The following is a 21,337-nucleotide window of genomic DNA, read 5'->3' on the forward strand; positions in this document are numbered from 1 at the left end:
CCTGCACAATCACATACACAAGACAAACCGCCTAGAACTCGTAAGCCAACCGCTAAAATTTGGAAATTTATGACTAAGGATAGGGAAAGTCAAACAGCTAAATGTACCCTATGTGGACAAATATTTACTTTTAAGCAAGAAACTAGTAATGATGGTGGAACGGGTACACTAAATGCTCGTATGAGAAAGAAACATATGGATGTTTGGGGAGAGCAAAGGGGTTCAAATGTGGGGTATTCAAATGACGATAGACCCCCGAACCGGTAAAAATTTTAAGTATGACAAGAAAAAAGAGCGTGTAGAAATAGCTAAAATGGTAGCTTATGATTGTTTACCATTTTCCTTTCCTTCGGGTTTGGGGTTTGTTACTTACATTCAACGTTGTTATAATCCATTATTTGAGGGTATTCCTAGAAGTACTTGTAGAGCGGATGTTATAGATTTGTATAAAAAAATATAGATTTTATTTGCGCCATGTATTTAATTCTTTAAATTGTAATGTTTGTCTTACCGCTGATTTGGGTCTTAGTCTTAACAAGTTAGATTTTTTTGCTATTACATGTCATTGGGTTGATGACAATTGGGTTATGCAAAAAAGAATTATAGCTTTTTTATATGATGAAGGAAAAGGTCATCACGATGGAAAATTGGGTCCTCTTTTAAATCCTTGTTTAAAAGTGTCTTATACTAAAGCATTGGTTGGTCAAATTTATACATTTTTAGAAATTGAAGAGGGAGTTCAACCATCTTTAGCTCAAGCCGAAACCTCTATTGATGACGAGTTTAGAAAAGTTTTTACTCATTATTCTAATTTGGAAGAACATGCTACACCCGTTGCTCCACGCCCTACTACTTCTCAAAGTAGCAAAAAGGGCTTGTCGGGTTTAAAAGTTTTACATTCACATCCAACTCCTTCTTGTAATGCAAACTTTGATGAATATCATTTTATTTGATGCAACCAAATGTGGATATCAAGGAACTAGATGAGCTGGACGTCTTAGCATGGTGGAAGAAATACAAGGATAGTCATCCGATACTCTCAAGAATGGCTCGAGATATCCTTACGGTTCAAGTATCAACCGTGGCTTCGGAGAGTGCATTTAGCCAGGGAAGACAACAAATTGGAGACCATAGACACTCATTATCCGGCTTTAGCTTGCAAGTAGTAGTGTGCATTCGCGATTGGATTAGATCGGAGCGACGCAACCAAAACTTAGAAGCGGAGGAAGGCGAAGAGGAAGAGATTGAAGATTTGATAGCAAGTGGACCGGACCAAATGGAAGATTTTGAAGATATCTCCATGGCCGAATATGATACGGGGGAAATTAACCAAATGATTGAGAATTGGTGATTTTATTATTCTACTATTTCTTTGCAACTCATGTATTATTTGCAAGTTAAAAAAAACTACAACTTGCAAATAAATATTATCCAAGAATGAATAAAATATATGGCTCATTGAGCTTTCTTCTATTTACTTGTGTTCATATTTTTACTTATATTAAGTTAGGAATATACCTAAAATATACTAAGAATATACTTATAATATACATCTACTTAAATTAAAAACTAGAAAGTTATATACTTGAAAAATAACTAAAATATACTAAGAATATACTTATAATATATAGTATACATATAACTTAAACATATATATATATATATGTAAGTAAGTTATATAACCTAAGTATATTGATATACATAAGCATATTCTTATTATATTTTAGGTATATGTAGTATAACTTAAGCATATAACTTATATATATATATATGTTTAAGTTATAGTATAACCTAAGTATATTGATATATATAAGTATATTCTTACTATATTTTAGGTATATGTAGTATAACTTAAGCATATAACTTAATATATACATATATATATGCTGACTTGCCGTTAGCCTGTTAGTCAGTAAATATATAAACTTTACTTATAAACTTATGTAACATATGTAAATATACCTACAATATACTAATAAATACTATAATATATATATACTATACAAAAAACAAAAACAAAAAAAAGAGATTTTGGACGTTTTGAACCGGACCGGTTCCAGTTTCGGATTTTTAACTGGTAAACCGCAACCGGTGGCAGGCTCCGGTTTTTAGACCGGAAACCGGCCGATTTTATAACCGGTTACCGGTCTGGTTCCGGTTCAAACCGGTTGACACCCTTACTTATTGTCAACAACATTTTAATAACGTATCTAACTAACTAGCCACACACCATTTAATATGTTCGAATCGACATGCAATGCTTATCGAAGAGCTGGGGCGGATCTACACCACAAGTTACGTGAGTTGAGCAAAACTTGGTAGCTATATGCAGTGGTGGAGCCAGGATTTTCAGTAAGGGGGTTCAAAAATATGAAGAGGTAAACATACGAAGAAGCCAAGGAGGTTCAACACCTACCATATATACATAAAAAAATAATTTTGACCTTCAATATACACTGTAATTTTCTGCCGAGAGGGTTCCGAACCCCCTCGGTTACACTTGGCTCCGCCCCTGGCTATATGCCCAACATCTTATTTGTGTTAAGAAACTCAGTTAAAATGTATACAATATCTATCCCCAATTAAGTCGTTGTTCTGACTTACAATTCAAACTTCATAAATTTAAAATCTTGGATCCATCTCTGTACTTCGTTTGCTATAACTGATATTTCGATAGTTGTAAATATGAAGCTTCAGTATTTGAAATAGAGTTAAAGTCCTAATTAACAAAAAAAACTTATTTGAGAAATATATCAAGTAAATTAACGGTTTTGAAACACAAATCTTGGACTTCTTTTCTATGAAAAATATATGTACAAATACATATATCGTTTTTTAAAATCAATCAGTACTGTCCAAACGCCTAGCGTTGTCATCTCTCTTATCTATTAATTCACATGCCTATCTATCTTGGTGTCTCTTTTGGTCCGTTTCAAAATTGAGAAAAAGACATGACAACAAGACTAGTCTTACTCCTTGAGGACATCATGTTAAACCGAATTGATGGTCTTCGTGGAATGTACATTACTAACAAATTAAAGAAAAGGAAAAGAAAAAAACCATCTGCTTGCATCTCCAAAGTGATTTTTTGTTTTGTTTTTTTCTGACTCTAAGACCTAGTTGAAATTGACAGATAGAACCACCAAGGATTGGGATTGGATGGAGAGGATCCCTCCCTTTTTTTATCTGAAGTTTTGGATTCGAACCTGGGACAGGAAAAAATTCTAGTAGAGAGCGCTTTCCTTTAATAGGAATTACGCACCGCGAATCCGAATTAATCGAGGCTTTAAATCTGGTACCAGACATCACATGAAACCCCCACCCCCACGACTTTACTTGAACAGGATCTGTTCCATAGGCTCGTACCACTGTATCCTTGAGTCCTAAGGAGATAGGAAACCAAGTCTGGTGGATGAACTCTGGCCATTAGACCAGAGCGTGATTAACAGCAGGTCATGGTGCCGTAGAGGATCATTCTCAGGTCCAACCATGGGTGCTGGGATTGTCTATTATTGGTTGTCTGACAGACTCTTCAAACTTAAAAAAAAAAAAAAAAAAAAAAAAAAAAAAAAACCCACCCCCTAAAAAAAGGAAAGCTCAGCAATCAGCAAAGAAAGTTGGAAAACAATTGAAGTTTTTCTCCTTAGGCAGAAAAGGTTGTAGTATTGCTTGATTTTAATTTGATCATCAACCACAGCTTTGCAACAGCAAAAATACCTTAAATATATACGAAAAGTTGATTAGTGTTCGATGGGTTGACATGCTAACACAAGTCGTTCAACTCGTCACTATCTTCTAATTAAGGGCATTGATCTATGAATTATTTAGCATATTAACGCTATTAGATAAGATACAATACACAGATAAATTCTGACCTTGTTCTGTTCTGTTTGAATTGAGAGTATTACTACTAAATATCATACGTTAACTAGTAGTCACCACCAAATTAATTTAATAAAAGAGATAAATGGAAAAAAGTGGTTTTATTTTATCAGTCATAAAGTAATGATAAATACATAATAAACACAAGTGGAGGGAGAAAAATAGCAAAAGAAAAGAATAAGGAAAAAGGACACACGCCCAGTGGGACTCGAACCCACAATCGCTTGATTAGAAGTCAAGCGCCTTATCCATTAGGCCATGGGCGCTTCCTGCTATTTACACGCCACTATTTAGTTATTGTTGGTTACAGCTCCCTCCGTAATGGTGTTTGATTGTACACAGGGTTCAAGAATAAAGAGAAGATTTCGAAACTTGTAATCCAAAAAAAATTATACTAAATTGGTTAGTTTAAATTTGGACATACATCATAATGCAATTAAATAAAGGGCAATGTGTTAAGCTTGCCCCAGAACTATCTGAAATGGAACATATTTGCCCTCTGTTAATAGTTTCGATCAAATATACCCTGGGCGTGACTAAAATGGCTTAAATGTGCTCTTTTTTTCAAATGGTAGATGTTTTGCACCCGGCGATGCCACGTGTCCCACACTTAAGAATTAACTGGGGGTAAATTTGAATCTTTCGCATAGTTCAGAAGCAAATTTGACCCTTCTCCTAAATTTTGAGTTTTTAATTTTCTTATTCCTCCTCTCTCCCTGCCACTACCTCTACCACCAACTACCCTCTCATCCTCTTTCCTCCTTGGCTCTCCACACCACCATTGTCACCATCACCTCCACCGCCATCTTCTTACCCCTTTTTCTGTCTCTTTCTGTCCGACCACCTCACCACTAGGAGGGAATGCGCTAAACATCTTGAACATGCAACATAGAATACTATTGTATAATGCAGGTGTAAAGCCATATAGGGGTCACATGAGTTGGTTAAGCTCGGGGTTTTCCCAAAACGAGGGCTAAAATACAAGCGAATCGAGCCAAGTATGACTTGACGCTTAGACCTAGTTGCAGCCCTTACTTCCCCTTCCTTACCTCTCAAAAAATCAACAATGATATTTCATATACTAGTCCAGTAGAAGTGCAAAGGAAAATAAATAATCACTTAACGAAGATTTCTTACCTATATGGGAGTTAATATATTTAAAATCGCCAGAAAAGAGTTATTATTCACCTAAAATTGTATTATCTACGCCCTTTAAAGGATACTCAGAAATTGTTGAAATATAATAAAACCAGCTAAACAGAGCTATAAGCTTAAATCCAACAGTGTGCAATCACAGGGTTTAGTAGTTGTTTCATGTTTTATATTTTGAAAGTCGTTTCCAATTTGATAAGACTGTTATTCTTAAAAAAAACATAGTAGTACTATTTAGTGTCCGTCTGACATGAATTTTCTTGTTTCGTCCTCTTACCTCGGATCTTCAATAATAAATCAAAAACAATAGGTAATTTCGTTCTCATCTACCTAAATGTACATATACATAGTGAGTGTGATGGTAAAAAGTTGTAGATACTTGGTGGAATAGTCAACATGCATGTGAGCCAACTCCGACACTATCATCATTAAAAGAAGAATCATCGGAAGCTGGTTTAGCTTCCTTGGCCAACCTAAATGGAAGGAAAGAAAGTAATCCTCGAGAACTTAGAACAAAAGTCAACACTAAAAAGTGAATATCTTCGAAAGTACAACAAAATACCAAGTATAATTCCACAAGTTGGGTCTGAAGAGATAAGGATGTACGCAACTCATACTCTTACCTTTGTGGTGATAGAGAGGTTGTCTCCAACAGACCCTCGGATCAAAAGAAGTGTACTCAAAGCAAGATTGAAAAAACAAATACTTGCAAGGTTTCATTATTGATACTTAAATGGGCATTGGTGGTCTTGCTTCTGTTGAGTTAAGTTCTGAACAGAACAAAAATTAGTTACAGACAACTCCATAAAACACTGCTTTAGAAAAGCAGTTCCTATCAATGAACTCAACAAGGACCCATTGAACTAGTTTCAATATTTTCCTGTAGTGCTAGTTCCATCAACAAGAATAATTGCCCGGTTTATGACTATACCATATCACATCAGAGTTACCAAAACCTTTGTAGAAACAAAGAATGTGACGGCTATTAACACTCCATCACATCACAAAAAGATGTGGACAAAATAACAGTTGACTACTGCAGCCTACAACACCCTAATCTTCGAGTTCAATAATCTTAACCACTGATGCATCTCCAACCTTCTGGCAAACGACAACTCGATCGTGTGATTTTATAACCCCTGACGCTTTTCCATGATCAAGAGCAACTTTCAGCACCGACTCATTAGTAGCATTGTTCGATTCAGCCTACGAAAGAAACAATAACTTGATGAGACACGGCAAAAACAGACAAAAAAAAAAACAAAAAAAACAAACACTAACATCCAATCAAAAACATTTGGGGTGAAACACAAAAATGATGAGACAAACTTACAGGATGACGAGGATCAGCCAGCATTGGGAAAAGACCTCGGACAATAAGAGATTGCCTTGCCTGAATATGAAGAAAATGAACACAATAACTGAACTGTCAGCTTTAATGGCAATCAAATGTTGGTCAACATTAAATAAACAAATTTAGAAGGAGAAAAGAGAAGCAGATAAAGAAAGTAAAAGAACAAGGAGACATCAGTAGATCACCACGGTGATAGTAGAAATGGAAAGATGTGGCTCTAAACAATAAAATGTGCAAAATTGAAGAAAATATTAAGAATGTTTCAGACAACTCTTCTCACAATTGTTGAGAAGAACAACAAATTAAGGAAACTCATCCAATTCCCACATATAATCTGTCAGTACCCAAAAAAAACAGAGTACCAAATTCAGTATTATTATTGAGAAGTATGTTATGTCGAAGCAGAACATCTAATGACATAATATCAGTTTAAATGAACAGAAACTATTTCACCCAACGATAAGTCAAAATAGGAAATAAAAAATATCGAGCAAACAAGGTCTCACAAGCAAAATAACACACTCCAATGCATTTAACAGGCCATTGGCTGATGATTTGGATTTGAAACTTTGAGCACTAGGCTGTACCTCAAATGCACCACTAAAGCTCCACTTCAGTTGATTTGTCTTGAGTCGAGGAATGACAACAGACAATACTGGCATAGTTGGCCTATATTTAGCTATCAATCTGTGTAATGAAACATAAATTACAACTCTTATAAAGAAAAGAGGCGTGTCAATATACCAAGAAATGCAGTAACAGTGAATAACACCTACCTTGCTGCCCTTCCAGATGAAGTGAAACAAATAATTACTGATGCTTTCACCTTGATGGCGGCTCTTACCTAGAGAATAAAGGAATATAGGGTTAAGAAAGGACTGTAATTTCAATTTCCAGAAATATTTTTTTCCTATCTCAAGAAAGGCATTGCATTAAAAAAATACCGCTGATGAGGCAATTGCCTCCAGGTGTGTCATGGGCTCTCCAACAAATTTGACTGTTTTCTTGAAGTATAGGTCTTGGTTGAAAACCTTCCCTGCCTGCATGGAAATTAATAGCCGATTAGTCCTACCAAGAGTTGATAATTAAGCAAAATATTATTGACCCGAGGAAAGTTAATAAAAGCAGAAAACACGCAGAATGTTCTTAATGCAGGAAATAAGAATGTCATAGGAATTGAACATGTAATTCTTGACTTCTTTCTTAAAACAGAAAATCTGGCGCAAACATATGCCACGCCAACTCCACTCCCAAATGTTATCTAACATAAAATTGTTTTATCATTTATGAAGCTAGTGTCTACAAAGATGTAGGGCAAATCTATTAAATGAGAGATGAAAGAAGAGTTTAAGAAAAGCATACATGGAGATTAAATAATTTAAAAGTAAAATATAAAGAAAGGTAGAGAAAATCTCATTTATGCAAGCAAAGCAGGTTCATGACAAAAGTTAAGAAGTCGCCGCACAAGCATACATTTGTGGATATATGTAACTGAGCTTTGGAAGCCCAACTAGAAAGGTAAAAGGTATCATTAAAATATATCCCTCTCAAAACAAATTTACATCAACAAAGTCAGCACATGTCGATTCCATTCTATTTACGGCTTCACCATAAGTTTCTTTAAAAGATAGCGTGGAGACAATTTCCTAAACTAACAAAATTTCAGGAAAAATTACCTCGGCACAAATTTTGCCAACAGTGGAAATAGTCTCGACTGGGTATAATCCACGCAGAGTCTCAGCACCAAGGAGAATAGCATCAGTTCCTGAAAGTGTTAAATGTTAAAATTTTTTAAGGAAATCAAGTTGTCTCAGTTACGTTTCTTTTTTATCTTTTATTTTTCATAAAAGAGAAATCCCGTGGTGCACGATTTAAAACTCAGTGGATAATAGAGAGTTGTCTCAATTAAGTACCGAAATGGTATATCGATAAAAGAAGAACATGAGTCCTTCATATATAATTAAAAGTGAAGCAAGATTACCATCCAAGACAGCATTAGCAACATCCGTTGCTTCAGCACGAGTAGGCCTAAGATTGTCAGTCATACTATCGACAACACGTGTTACTACAGCTGGCTTTCCAGCCATGTTACACTTGTGAACAGCAGCCTTCTGGAACAAGAACACCTGCAAACCACCCGATATTAGCCTAGCAACAAAAAATTCTAATTATGACACACAAATTCCGCAATGGAATTATATGTTAGTACGAGGAACGGTCTATGGAGACAGCTTAAAATCAATCAAATAGAACTTCTAGCAATTCTCTAGTGCCAAGTTTGAGACATCAGAAGACCTAGACCCAGCTTCCTTTTCTCTTTAGTTTCATTCTTGAGAAGAATAAATCTCAGGTAACATACATTCAGGCTCTCAGCAGATCCTGGAGTATAAGGAGGATATGAGTTCCACATCTCTCTTTTTGGTGTTCTAAGGTTTGGTCCAGGCAGGAGAAGAGAACAAGATGCATTCACATTATTGATTCCAGTTTGGTTGGAATCCTTATCAAACATGTAAAGACTGGTTGTTAAGAAGATAGTTTACCTTTTCTGGGGGAAGATCAATACCGAGGTTTCCACGAGAAAGGATGATTCCATCAGCCTCTTTGAGTATCTCATCGAAATGAGTCAAACCCTACATAGATTACAAAAAGAAAGGAAGAAAGTGAAATTTCCAGCCCTTGCAGAATGCATGAAATTCAAAGTAAACAGAACAAACCTTACTAAAAATATAAGTGTATCAACTAACCTCAACATTTTCAATTTTAGCAAGGATCTGAGTTTGACTTAGATCGCCCAGCTTAGACAAGAACTCACGAGCCTGAATTTTAACACAGACAATGAAGTCAATTTCACATTGTAACAGTCCAGTATGACTGGACAAGTGCAAATTGACAATGACAGTAAAAGAATCTAAAAAAAATGGAAAGTGGAAAGTAATGAAATTACATACCTCACGGACATCCTCAGCATGCCTTGTATATGATAGTGAAATAAAGTCGATTTTGTTTTTAACACCCCATGTGCTTATAACCTGGATAAAATTAAATAACCAAAAGTCTGAAGTAAATAAAGAAGTATTATTACAAAAATACACAAAAAAAGAAGAGCAAAAAGTAGCTTTGTCAAGGCAAACTCTGTATGATCAATTGAGGTACAGAAGCAGTAAGATTATACAAAATGTAAATGTTACTACAATAAGGGATAAAAGAGGGACCCATTTATTTTAGTTGAGAAGTGTTATGGACCCAACTTACACTTGCAAATATAGGTATACAATAGTTAAACGTGTTACCTAAATGGTATCATTCAAAACCCACATGTACTCAAGAGTAAGCAGTTATAGTTATGCTCAAACACCATGTTCTCAGAGAAAATTATCTTTAACGATGTTAACTTGAAAATTATCTTTAACGATGTTAACTTGAACTTCATTATCTGCAGAAGAGATATAGAAATGGTTCATCATGAACTTTGAGTAACTTACCTCCTTGTCTTTATCGGTGAGAGTAGGCATGTCAATATGAACCTGAGAAGCATGTAGAGTGAACATCGTCCCAGCTAAAGTGGCAGAGTTCTTTACCACACAAATGACATCATCACCATTCACTTGGTCTACCTGTGTAGCCACATCAGAAATATTTAGTCAACAGTGTCAAAAATTGGACTTAGACTGCTTTCTTAATCTATAGATTGTACGATTACAAACACAACAATTTTTACTCATCAATCAACTTTCTTTCCTTTTTTTTTTTTGTGATAGCAAGAAATCCATGAGGGCTGTGGGTGCATGGTTCGAAAACTCGGCGAATAATAGTGGCGAATAATAGCCCACCCCTCTATCTTTTTATGAATCTATAGTAACATTTTTAAAAAAAATGGAATGTAAGGAGATGGATCAGAATACTCCACTTAAATGTCAAGCTTTTATATGTGGTAACGCTCGAACACATGACATGTGTTTCATCCATACATCACGTGATGCGCTCTTACTACTAGAATAAAGCCCTAGGAGATACTCATCAACCAACTTATTTTCACAAAGCAATAGCTAAATCCTATCAAGGGGTCATTTGATTTAGAAGTTAAGCATGGATTAGTAATGTAGGGATTGTAATACACGAATTAGTAAAATAGGGATTATTTATAATGGAATGTTTGATTAGTTATATAAATTTATTGTACAATGTACATTTTAAATCTGTTTTTTAACAAAATGAAATATTGATTACTATTTGAAAGGTTATTGTGACATTCGGTTCTTTAATCCATGTATTATTATAATCTCTACATTGTTATTCCACATTGTATCCCGTATAAAATAACATATACACTCCCACACAACTTATGCAGGTATCAGTTAAATCTTAGCCAACAAAAAGAAAATGATAAGTTTTATGTGGAAGGGAAAACGGGACCAAACATTGTATTAACAATGTTAAATTTTACATGGAGATTATTTTTTCTGCTACTGCCAACTAAATGTGACCAGTATGCCACGGAGGGGGAAGAATATCTAATTCATACCTCCAGCCAAACAGAGGTTGTTTCGCTTCCTGTGAAGAGGTACTGACCAACAAAAATGGTGTCTCCCTTCTTTACAGCCTGTAAGCAAAATTAACAGCAAACATTAGTACCATGGAGTTAACGGAAGTAACTGCTCCTTTCAGTTCCTTTTAAAAAGTTTTTCTTACCAAGCTTCCGTAGGAACTTAATTTAATAACATATAATGTATGAAAGGGAAAAGCAAAGACAAGAGATGTGGGCTGGACCTTGGCTAATCCGCCAAAGTTAATTGGCAACACTTCATCAGATGCTTCTTGCCCTTGATGAGGAGTCAGAGTGACAACTGCATCTTCCTTAAGTGAAATAGTTGTCTCAAGTTTGTTGACAACTTGCAACTCAGCACCCACAGTATCTAGCATGACCTGAACGCAACAAAAACATGTTTTTACTACCTTTATATTAGACAATGCTCAACATATCTAATTAAATTGTCATCGTATATCCCCATTCAGAAATTGTAGACCTGAGTAGGAGTGAGAGACACACAATCTACAACTAAAGCTTTGTTTACAGATTAACCGCACAACCCCTAAATAAAATTTGACAAAGTCCAGTCCAATGACTCCAATCGGCACACCAATAAGAACAGACAACAACAGAATTTAGAAATTGCACCCCCCCCCCCTCTCTCTTATTCAGCTATGTATTTTGCCACCACAAAATGCCGCATGCTTCAAGACATTAATAGCCCGTTTGGCCAAGTTTCTGGAAGCCAATAGTGCTTTTCAAAATTAAAAAAGAAGTGATTATTTTGGAAAGTTGAGGTGCTTAGCCAAGCTTTTAGGAAAAAAAAAAATATAAGTGCTTTCGAGTAGTAGCTGAAGTTGTTTTTCAGAAGCTGAAAAAAGTAGCTTTTCCCTGAAAAACTTTAGGAACCTTAGCCAAGCATAATTTACTGCTCTAATATTGGCAAAGTGCCCCCTCACTCCCTCTCTTTCTTATTCAGCTATGTATTTTGCCACCACAAAATGTCACATGCTTCAAGGCATTAAAAGCCCGTTTGGCCAAGTTTCTGGAAGCCAAAAGTGCTTTTTTAAAATTAAAAAACAAGAGATTATTTTAGAGAGTTGAGGTGCTTAGCCAAGCTTTTAGGAAAAAAAAAAAAAGAGTACATGTGCTTTCGAATAGTAGCCGAAGTTGTTTTTCAGAAGCTGAAAAAAGTAGCTTTTCCCCGAAAAACTTTTGGAACCTTGACCAAGCATAATTTGCTGCTCTAATATTGGCAAAAGTGCTTTTCAAATCGATTAGCCAAACACAAACTACTACTCTTCAAAAGTAGTTTCTCAAAAAGCACTTCTGACCAAAAACACTTCCCAAAATAGATAGTTTTTTTTGTTTTTTGGGTAAAGCTTCCCAAAATAGATACATTTCGGAAGCTTGGCCAAACATGCTATAAGACCCACTGACAAGAAGCAGATCCAAGAACTAAAGACCCATAACACATAATGTTGTGATCAAGTAGTCGATGAAGTGGGATGAAAACCATGTGAGAACAGAGTTCAAATCCATCACAGACAAAAAGCTAGTTGATTTCTTTTAATGTGACTAAATCTTGGGGACAAAGTCATCCAAATATCTCTATTGGTCCACACAATCCACATATGTAGTACATTAGTACTCCTCCGTAACAGCAAGTGCAGACTTAGCATAAAAATATATGTATAGATACATCTGACCCTGCCCCACTCCCCACAAAGAACAGATTAAACAGAACAATCCAAAGCAAGACAAAACCATTGAAGCAACCAAAATAGCATTAATAGTATCAGTAGCAAGAAAAGACAAAAAAATATTGTTTTACATACAGCACAAAGCTTCTTAGTGGCCTTAATAGCAGCCTTCAAGTTCTCCAAAGTCTCCTGGTGATACTCTGAATCACCCCATGAAAAATCAAATCTTGCCACTGCCAATACAACAAATCAACAATCAAAATACACCAATCTATACCACTAATCAATACATATGACATATCTAAGTAAACCCAATAAACAAAGAAGTTTAAATTTCAAGATTACCTGACATTCCAGCTTTAAGACAAGCTGAAATAGCCTCAACAGATCGGGATTTAGGACCCAAAGTCCCAACAATCTTAGTCATTGCTGGGAAAAAATTCTGCAAGATTCAAAAACAAGCAAACCCCATCAAACAAAAAACAATCTTTAAACACAAACACATGAAAAAATAATGCAAGATACAAAAACAAACAAACCCCATCAAACAAAAAACAATCTTTAAACAAAAAACACATGAAAACATTCTGCAAGATTCAAAAAACAAACGAACCCCATCAAACAAAAAACTATCTTTAAACAAAAAACACATGAAAACATTCTGCAAGATTCAAAAAACAAACAAACCCCATCAAACAAAAAACAATCCTAAAACAACAAACATATGAAAAAATACTGCAAGATTCAAAAACAAGCAAACCCCATCAAACAGAAAACAATCCTAAAACAACAAACATATGAAAAAATTCTGCAAGATTCAAAAACAAGCAAACCCCATCAAACAAAAAACAATCCTAAAACAACAAACATATGAAAAAATTCTGCAAGATTCAAAAACAAGCAAACCCCATCAAACAAAAAACAATCTTTAAACACAAACACATGAAAAAATAATGCAAGATACAAAAACAAACAAACCCCATCAAACAAAAAACAATCTTTAAACAAAAAACACATGAAAACATTCTGCAAGATTCAAAAAACAAACGAACCCCATCAAACAAAAAACCATCTTTAAACAAAAAACACATGAAAACATTCTGCAAGATTCAAAAAACAAACAAACCCCATCAAACAAAAACAATCCTAAAACAACAAACATATGAAAAAATACTGCAAGATTCAAAAACAAGCAAACCCCATCAAACAAAAAACACATGAAAACATTCTGCAAGATTCAAAAAACAAACAAACCCCATCAAACAAAAAACAATCCTAAAACAACAAACATATGAAAAAATTCTGCAAGATTCAAAAACAAGCAAACCCCATCAAACAAAAAACAATCTTTAAACACAAACACATGAAAAAATAATGCAAGATACAAAAACAAACAAACCCCATCAAACAAAAAACAATCTTTAAACAAAAAACACATGAAAACATTCTGCATGATTCAAAAAACAAACAAACCCCATCAAACAAAAAACTATCTTTAAACAAAAAACACATGAAAACATTCTGCAAGATTCAAAAAACAAACAAACCCCATCAAACAAAACACAATCCTAAAACAACAAACATATGAAAAAATACTGCAAGATTCAAAAACAAACAAACCCCATCTAACAAAAAACAGTCTTTAAGAAACCGACACATAGAAAAATCACATGCAAACATAGATCTGAGACTATACTACATCAAAAAGATTGAATTTTTTTTCTACTTACAGGTTTGGATGGCTCCAAAATTGAGGCCATCCTGATTGGTTCTTCAAGAAGTAAGTGAGTTGAATGCATGTTTGCTGATTTAGATGAAGAAAAGTAAGAAGTTCAAAGAGAGAGAAGTGGAAAAAGGGAAGAGAATATGGTGAGTTTTCAGGTTTTCCACTTCGAAGGGATCTTTTGTTGCGTTGGGTTTTGATTCTTTTTGTAGGGGCTGCGGTGGAATAGTACTTTACTATAGTTTAGTGTATTTGTTTTCTTTTGTCCCAAGAAATTTCTTCAAAGTAATAAATGGTAGTAATGATATTTTTCATGTGAGGTTATTTTTGTGTCATTGGGACTTTTGCCTCGATTTTGTGCTGGTCTTTAAATTTTTCCCCTCAAAATAAATAGCGGTAACTTTTTTTATGGGGTATAAATTTGTATTTTCGCATCACAAGATTTCGCAAGTTACTATTGAAGAGAAAAAGTGCAATTTTTTCTATATTATTTCTAGTCTTTGTTAAATAGTTTGTAATATTTGAGTAATAATATTTTAAATTATTTGGGTATTAAGTTCGAAATACCTAGTCTGAGTACCATAGATGAAATAGGTACCATCCTTCAGAACTTGTTTTGGGTACCACGGTACCGCTAGTGAAATATTTCAACACGTACCAGTGGTGAAATACTCCGGTTATTCTATATAAGGACACAACCTTTCGGAACAAGTGTCTATTTCAACTACTTGTTTTCTCTATAAATAGAGAAGATTCCATATCTGTCACTTTTAATTCAACTGATAATAGGTTTATTGTATCCAAAAGGAGCGTTGTCTGCTAACCCCATAGACAGACAATCACTCTTTTGAGACAGCGATAATATCACGCCTTAAGTCATTCCTTTCTATTCTCTTTATCTAATTTCTAACAATTCAAAAGAGTGATTTCTCAGAGTTATGAAAATCAATCAAAATACTGAAATCTCTTTGATGAATAAGAATTTCATCAAACTTGATACGTTTGATGGAACCCACTTCACTCGTTGGAAGGCTAAGATGGTGTTTCTTCTCACTGCTTGAAAATTTATTCTGTTTTGGATCCTGAAATCACTGCAATTTCTTAACCAACTGAGGGAGAATCTGAAACTGTGAAAGCATTAAGGAAGAAACATAAAGGGGATGAACCAATTTGTCATGGGCATATTCTCAATACGCTCACTCATCAATTATATGATCTCTATGCAAATTTGAAGACTCCAAAAGAAATATGGGACGCGCTAGAAGAAACATATCAAAACAAAAAAAAAAGTGCAAAGATACATTTCTTTCTTTGCAATATTTTGAGTTTAAAATTAAAAAGAATTTATTAATCATGGATCAAATTTAAAAACTGCAAGTGTTAGTTTCTAAACTACGAGATCTTGATGTGAAAATTCCTGATGCTCTGTAAATTGGTGCAATTCTGTCCAAACTGTCTAATTCATGGAAGAATTATAGAAAGAAAATTTTGCATTCTCGTGAAGCTCTGAATTTTGAGCAATTCAAAACCCATGTACAAATCGAAAGTGAAACACGACTCAGAGTTTCAACCTGTTTCAAATATTAATAATCCAAGTCACTATGTTGAAAGCAAGTCAAAGTATGAAAAAGGTTCTAGTTCTGGTCTTAAAGCCAATAAAATATTTTTTAAGAAAAAGGCTATAAATCAATTACTTGCTTTAATTGTGGCAATAAAGGCCATTTTGCTCGTAACTGCAGGTTTAAAAAGACGGGAAAGAATTTTGGAATCTTAGAAAATTCTGAAAAGGCAAACATGATTGAGGAAGTTGTTACATATTTGGTTGCTATGGTATCAAATTTAAAAAATTGGAATGGTAACATAAGTAAACATGGTTGATCCCTCAAAGTCAGAAGAATGGTGGCCAGATTATGGCGCTACCATTCATGTTATCAACAATAAAAACATATACAAGACATATGAAGAACGCAAGACGTCTGAAGGTATTTTAATAGGCAATGATGCTGAAGCCAAAGTTGAATGCAAAGGCAGCACGAAATTAAATTTCACATCTGGACAAAACATAACTTTGTTGAATGTTTATCATCTGCCTGAAATTAGGAAGAATTTAGTTTCTGCAAGTTTGTTGTCCAAGAAAGGATTTAAGATTTTCATAGAATATGATAATGTTATTATTTCTAAGAATTCTATGTTTGTTGGGAAAGGATACTATTGTAATGGTTTGTTCAAGATGAGTATTAGTAATATTAAGAGTTCTGCTTATATCTCTGAGTCAAATTTTATGTTCTGGCATGCTAGATTAGGACATTTTGAATTTTGGTTCTATGAAATTTATGTCAAGGATTGGATACTTAGAATGCAATCATAAACAATTAGATAAGTGTGAGGTTTGCATTCAAGCAAAAAAGAAATCTTTTTCTAATGTTGAAAGAAATTCACAACTACTTGAACTTATACATTCTGATATATGTGAATTAAATGGAATTTTAACAAGAGGAGGAAAGAGATATTTTATTACTTTCATTAATGATTATTCTAGATGTCATGTCTATTAATCAAAACAAAAGATGAAGCCTTTCAGAAATTCAAGGAATTTAAATATGTTATGGAAAATTAAAAGGATCAAAAGATCAAATGTTAAGAAGTGACAGGGGAGGAGTGTAGTTCTCCAATGAATTTGATGAATTTGTGAAGTTCATGAAATTATACATCAGAAAAATTCACCCTACACTCCATAACAGAATGGTTTGGCTGAAGAAAAAATCGAACGCTAATAGATATGACTAATGATTTGCTCTTATATGCTCAATTACCTCAAGGTTTGTAGGGAGAGGTTGTACTAACAGCTTGTCATATTCTTAATAGAGTTCCTTTTAAGAAAATTCAGACCTCTTCATATGACTTATGGAAAGGTAGAAAACCTAACTTAAATTATTTGAAAGTGTGGGAGTGCCTAACCTTTTACAAGGTTTCTGACCCTTAAAGATCAAAGTTAGGTCCAATAGGTATTAGGTTTATATTTGTTTGGTTATGCATAAAACTCAAAAGCATATAGACTTTTAAATTTGCAGACAAATGTTATTGTAGAATTGGTATGTGTAAATTTTTTAGGAAATAAATTTCTATATAATTCTAGTGAGAATTCCACAAAAGAGCAAAGCACAAGTTCTCGTACTCAAAGTAATTTTGAAATAATAAATAAGAAAAGATGAGATGATTCTCAACATGAAGTTAAACCTCGGAGGCGTCAACAAGTGAGAAAAGAAAAATATTTAGACTTTGATTTTATTTCATCACAAGACATTGTATTTCATGTAGAAAGAAGTAGGAGCAAAGTCAATCAATGTATACCCATCTTATTAAATACTGAAAGTGATCCAGAAAGTTTTAAATATGCAATGTCTTCTAGAGATGCAGCTTTTTGGAAAGAAGCTATAAATGATGAGATGGATTCTATTATCCAACAACACTTGGATAATAGTAGATCTTCCTACTGGTTCTAAACCTATAGGTTGTAAATAGGATTTAGAAGAAAATATGAATGGTGTTGTACAAACCTTTAAGGCAAGGTAGGTTGCTAAAGGTTTTACACAAAAGGAAGGTATTGATTATTTTGATACATATGCTCCTGTTGCACGAATAACATCCATAAGAGTGCTTTTGGCTTTAACCTCTCTATATAAATTATGTGTGCATCAAATGGATGTGAAAACTGCATTCTTGAACGGTGATTTATGTGAAGAAATATATACGAAACAACCAGAGGGATTTGTTCTTCCTGTAAATGAGAATAAAGTTTGCAAATTAGTAAAATCCCTTTATGGGTTAAAGCAAGCTCCAAAGCAGTGGCATGAGAAATTTGATGATGCCATTTTATCATATGGATTTGTACATAATAATGCTGATAAATGCATTTATTCTAAGTTTACAAAAAATTATGGTGTCATAATAAATCTCTATGTGGATGACTTGTTGATTTTTGGTACAAACATGCTTGGAGTTAATGATACTAAAAAGTAGCACAATTCAGTCTTTAAAATGAAAGATCTTAATGAAGTTGACACCATTCTTGGAATTAAGATCAAGAAAAGTGATAAAGGTGTCTCCTTAAATCAATCACATTACATAGAAATTGTGATTCGAAAATTTAGTCACTTGGAAGTCAAATAGTTTAAAACCCCTTTAGATTCAAATATAAAGTTGACTGCAAATATTGGAAGGGTCGTAGCACGATTGGAATATGCTAGTGCTATTGGAAGTATTATGTATGCAGCACATAGCACACGATCGGATATAGCACATGCAGTCTGCAAAATTTCAGGATATACAATTAAACCAAGTGTTGAACATGGGAAAAGCTTTCAAGAGTGCTTGGTTATTTAAAGAAAGCAAAGAATGTTGGATTATGTTATAATTGTTTTCCTAGCACATTACAAGGGTTCTCTAATGCTAATTGGATAACCAGTGATGATGATAAAAAATTCACATCGGGATGGATTTTACGTTGGGAGGAGGTGCTATAAGTTGGGCATCAAAGAAGCGGACTTGTATTACACATTCTACAATGGAATCAGAATTTTTAGCATTAACAGCTGCTAGAAAAGAAGTGGAATGGCTGAGAAACATGTTATTAGATATTAAGTTGCGGCCACAACTGATGCCAGCCATTCTTATATATTGTGATAATGAGACAACGTTGAGTGTTGCTCATAATAAGACATACAATGGAAGTCTAGACATATTAGCCTGCGGCATGCCTATTTGAAAGAATTGCTTATAGCTGGTGTCATGACAATTATATATGTTAAGTCTTGCAAGAATTTAGCAGACCTACTTACAAAAGCACTTCCTAGAAGTGCTACTACAACAACATCTAGTGGGATGAGGTTAAAACCCTTAACTATAAGTACATCATTAGAGGGAAACCAACCCTGAGTTCGCAAAACTAACAATAAAGGTTCAATGGGTAAAACAATCTATTAATGTCATTTTGAGCACTGAAAAGAAAGCCTTGTCCCAGGATGATCAGTGCATACTGTTACAGAGAGAGTATGAGCAAGAGCTCTTAATGAAAATGTCAAATGTCTAGAGTAACAGGGACATAAAACATTTTTACCTATATGAATACAGGAGTGGTGCCGCTTCAGCAAGAGTTAATAAGGTTTGCTCTTGTAAGTATTCATGAATTGGGATTAGCGCATGACCTTTAAGTGCTTGAGCGAATCGGTGACTTTAAGTGGCTGGATAATATCATGCGTGTGATGTTTTCGGTTTAGGCACAAGGGAGTTATGGTTCAAGCCTTAATAATACCAATAACTTCGTGTAAGCTTTAAAGTATTTACCCTACTAGAAAGTTCAAATCTATGAGATATATGATGTATGATATTAGGAGTAGTATTACAAACTAGTGGGGGATTGTTACATAGCTAGTAATATTGGAGTAATGATATTTTAAATTATTTGGGTACTAAGTTGAAATAACTAGTTTGGGTAACCATCCTTGAAAACTTGTTTTGGGTACCACGGTACCACTAGTGAAATATTCCAACAGGTACCACTGGTGAAGTATTCCAACATGTTTGTTCTGCATAAGGACACAACCTTTCGGAACAAGTGTGTATTTCAACGACGTAATTACTCCATATCTTTTCCTTTTAATTCAATTGATAATAGACTTGTTGTATCCCAAAGGAGCATTGTCTGCTAACCCCATAGACAGGCAATCACTCTTTTGAGACATAATATCATGCCTCAAGCCTTTTCTTTCTATTATCTTCATCTAATTTCTAACAGTCTTTAGTTTAATAAAAGGGCTTTTAATGTATTTGATCATTCAGCCAAGCTAATTATAAACGCTAGTTAAATTTATAAGTATATATATTAGTTACATATAATATATATATATATATATATATATATATATATATATATATATATATATATATATATATATATGCTTTATGCCTATTATATATTATAAACGAAAAATATATTATTTTCGGTTATCGTTTTGATGGACGCCATACAATATAAAAATTTATTAATATAAAAGGGATGCTTTTAGTTTGGGTATATTCTCTGAATCTGATTTCAAACTCCGAGGATGGTAAACGCTTGTGATTCTAAAGAAAAAAAGAAAGTGTTTCAAATTTACTCTTATATTATCAGAGATATTAATCCATAAGTTATATTCTTATTATTAGTAAATCTTATTGTGTTGCCCTTGACAGGGGCGGATTTACCTTGTCTCGAGAGGTGTCACGTGACACTGCTTTGTCAATTTTTTTTGCTTATATACATATATAAATAATAAATAAAATGTAAATAGAAGGTAAAATTATTAAAAGGACACAGATTGTAAAAGGTTGCTCGGTGGCCAAGAGGTTATGTGATGCACCCTTGCGCGAGAGGTCGTGGGTTTGAAATCGCGAAGCCTCAATGTTTTTTAATATTTTCATTTATTAAAATTCTAAAAGAACTGAATCTAGTGGTTGTTATTCGGTAAAAAAGAACTTTTGGACTCATAGCCTTAACCTGCCAGTTTTAATATCCTAAAAAAGCTGACACTTTCATTTAAACTCCTAAATAAACTGGCAGTTCCATTTAAAACCCTAAAGAAAATAAATGTTACTATTTAGAAGTTAAAACTCTAAGTTCTTTGTTCTATTTAGAATATAACTAATAAATAACATTGCTGGCTGCCCAAATTTCAAAGATATTTGTAAGTTATTCTTTTTTCTCTTCATCGGCATCCCGATTTCGCATTAGGTTAGTACTTTCTTCACTATAAATTTTTATTAAGTGCTTGAAGTTTTATTTTTATTGTTCATGAGCTTTTGAATGGTTGTTTGGTGCCTCATATAGAAAAATAAGTATTTAGTAATGTTTTTAATGAGCCTATTATGAACACGAGTACACCTTGCAAAAGATGAAATCTCGTCAAGGAGAATTGTGATAATGTACTTGCAATGAGTTTTATTAATATAATTTAAGT

At 34.0% G+C, this 21,337-nt stretch overlaps 1 protein-coding gene, 1 non-coding gene and 1 pseudogene across 2 annotated transcripts; 1 reads left to right on the plus strand and 2 right to left on the minus strand.

Moving 5' to 3' along the window:
• Window positions 1-3,326: 3,326 nt before the first annotated feature.
• On the plus strand, window positions 3,327-3,530 carry LOC132608553 (small nucleolar RNA U3; annotated as a pseudogene).
• Window positions 3,531-4,075: 545 nt separating this feature from the next.
• On the minus strand, window positions 4,076-4,148 carry TRNAR-UCU (transfer RNA arginine (anticodon UCU)). Its single transcript has one exon. It is a non-coding gene; the product is annotated as a tRNA-Arg (tRNA).
• Window positions 4,149-5,724: 1,576 nt separating this feature from the next.
• On the minus strand, window positions 5,725-14,544 carry LOC132607154 (pyruvate kinase 2, cytosolic). The gene is made up of 16 exons (XM_060320996.1): window positions 14,350-14,544; window positions 12,965-13,061; window positions 12,755-12,852; window positions 11,156-11,311; window positions 10,911-10,988; window positions 9,871-10,002; window positions 9,337-9,417; window positions 9,133-9,204; window positions 8,929-9,018; window positions 8,370-8,514; window positions 8,065-8,153; window positions 7,333-7,428; window positions 7,165-7,232; window positions 6,976-7,075; window positions 6,368-6,427; window positions 5,725-6,240 (listed from the first exon to the last, which is right to left on the minus strand). Exons 1-16 carry the CDS (start codon window positions 14,416-14,418, stop codon window positions 6,088-6,090), a joined length of 1,584 nt encoding a protein of 527 aa, XP_060176979.1. The 5' UTR covers window positions 14,419-14,544; the 3' UTR covers window positions 5,725-6,087.
• Between the last annotated feature and the right edge of the window lie 6,793 nt (window positions 14,545-21,337).

The sequence above is a fragment of the Lycium barbarum genome, chromosome 8 (assembly GCF_019175385.1).
Source record: "Lycium barbarum isolate Lr01 chromosome 8, ASM1917538v2, whole genome shotgun sequence".
NCBI classification, from domain to species: Eukaryota; Viridiplantae; Streptophyta; class Magnoliopsida; order Solanales; family Solanaceae; genus Lycium; species Lycium barbarum.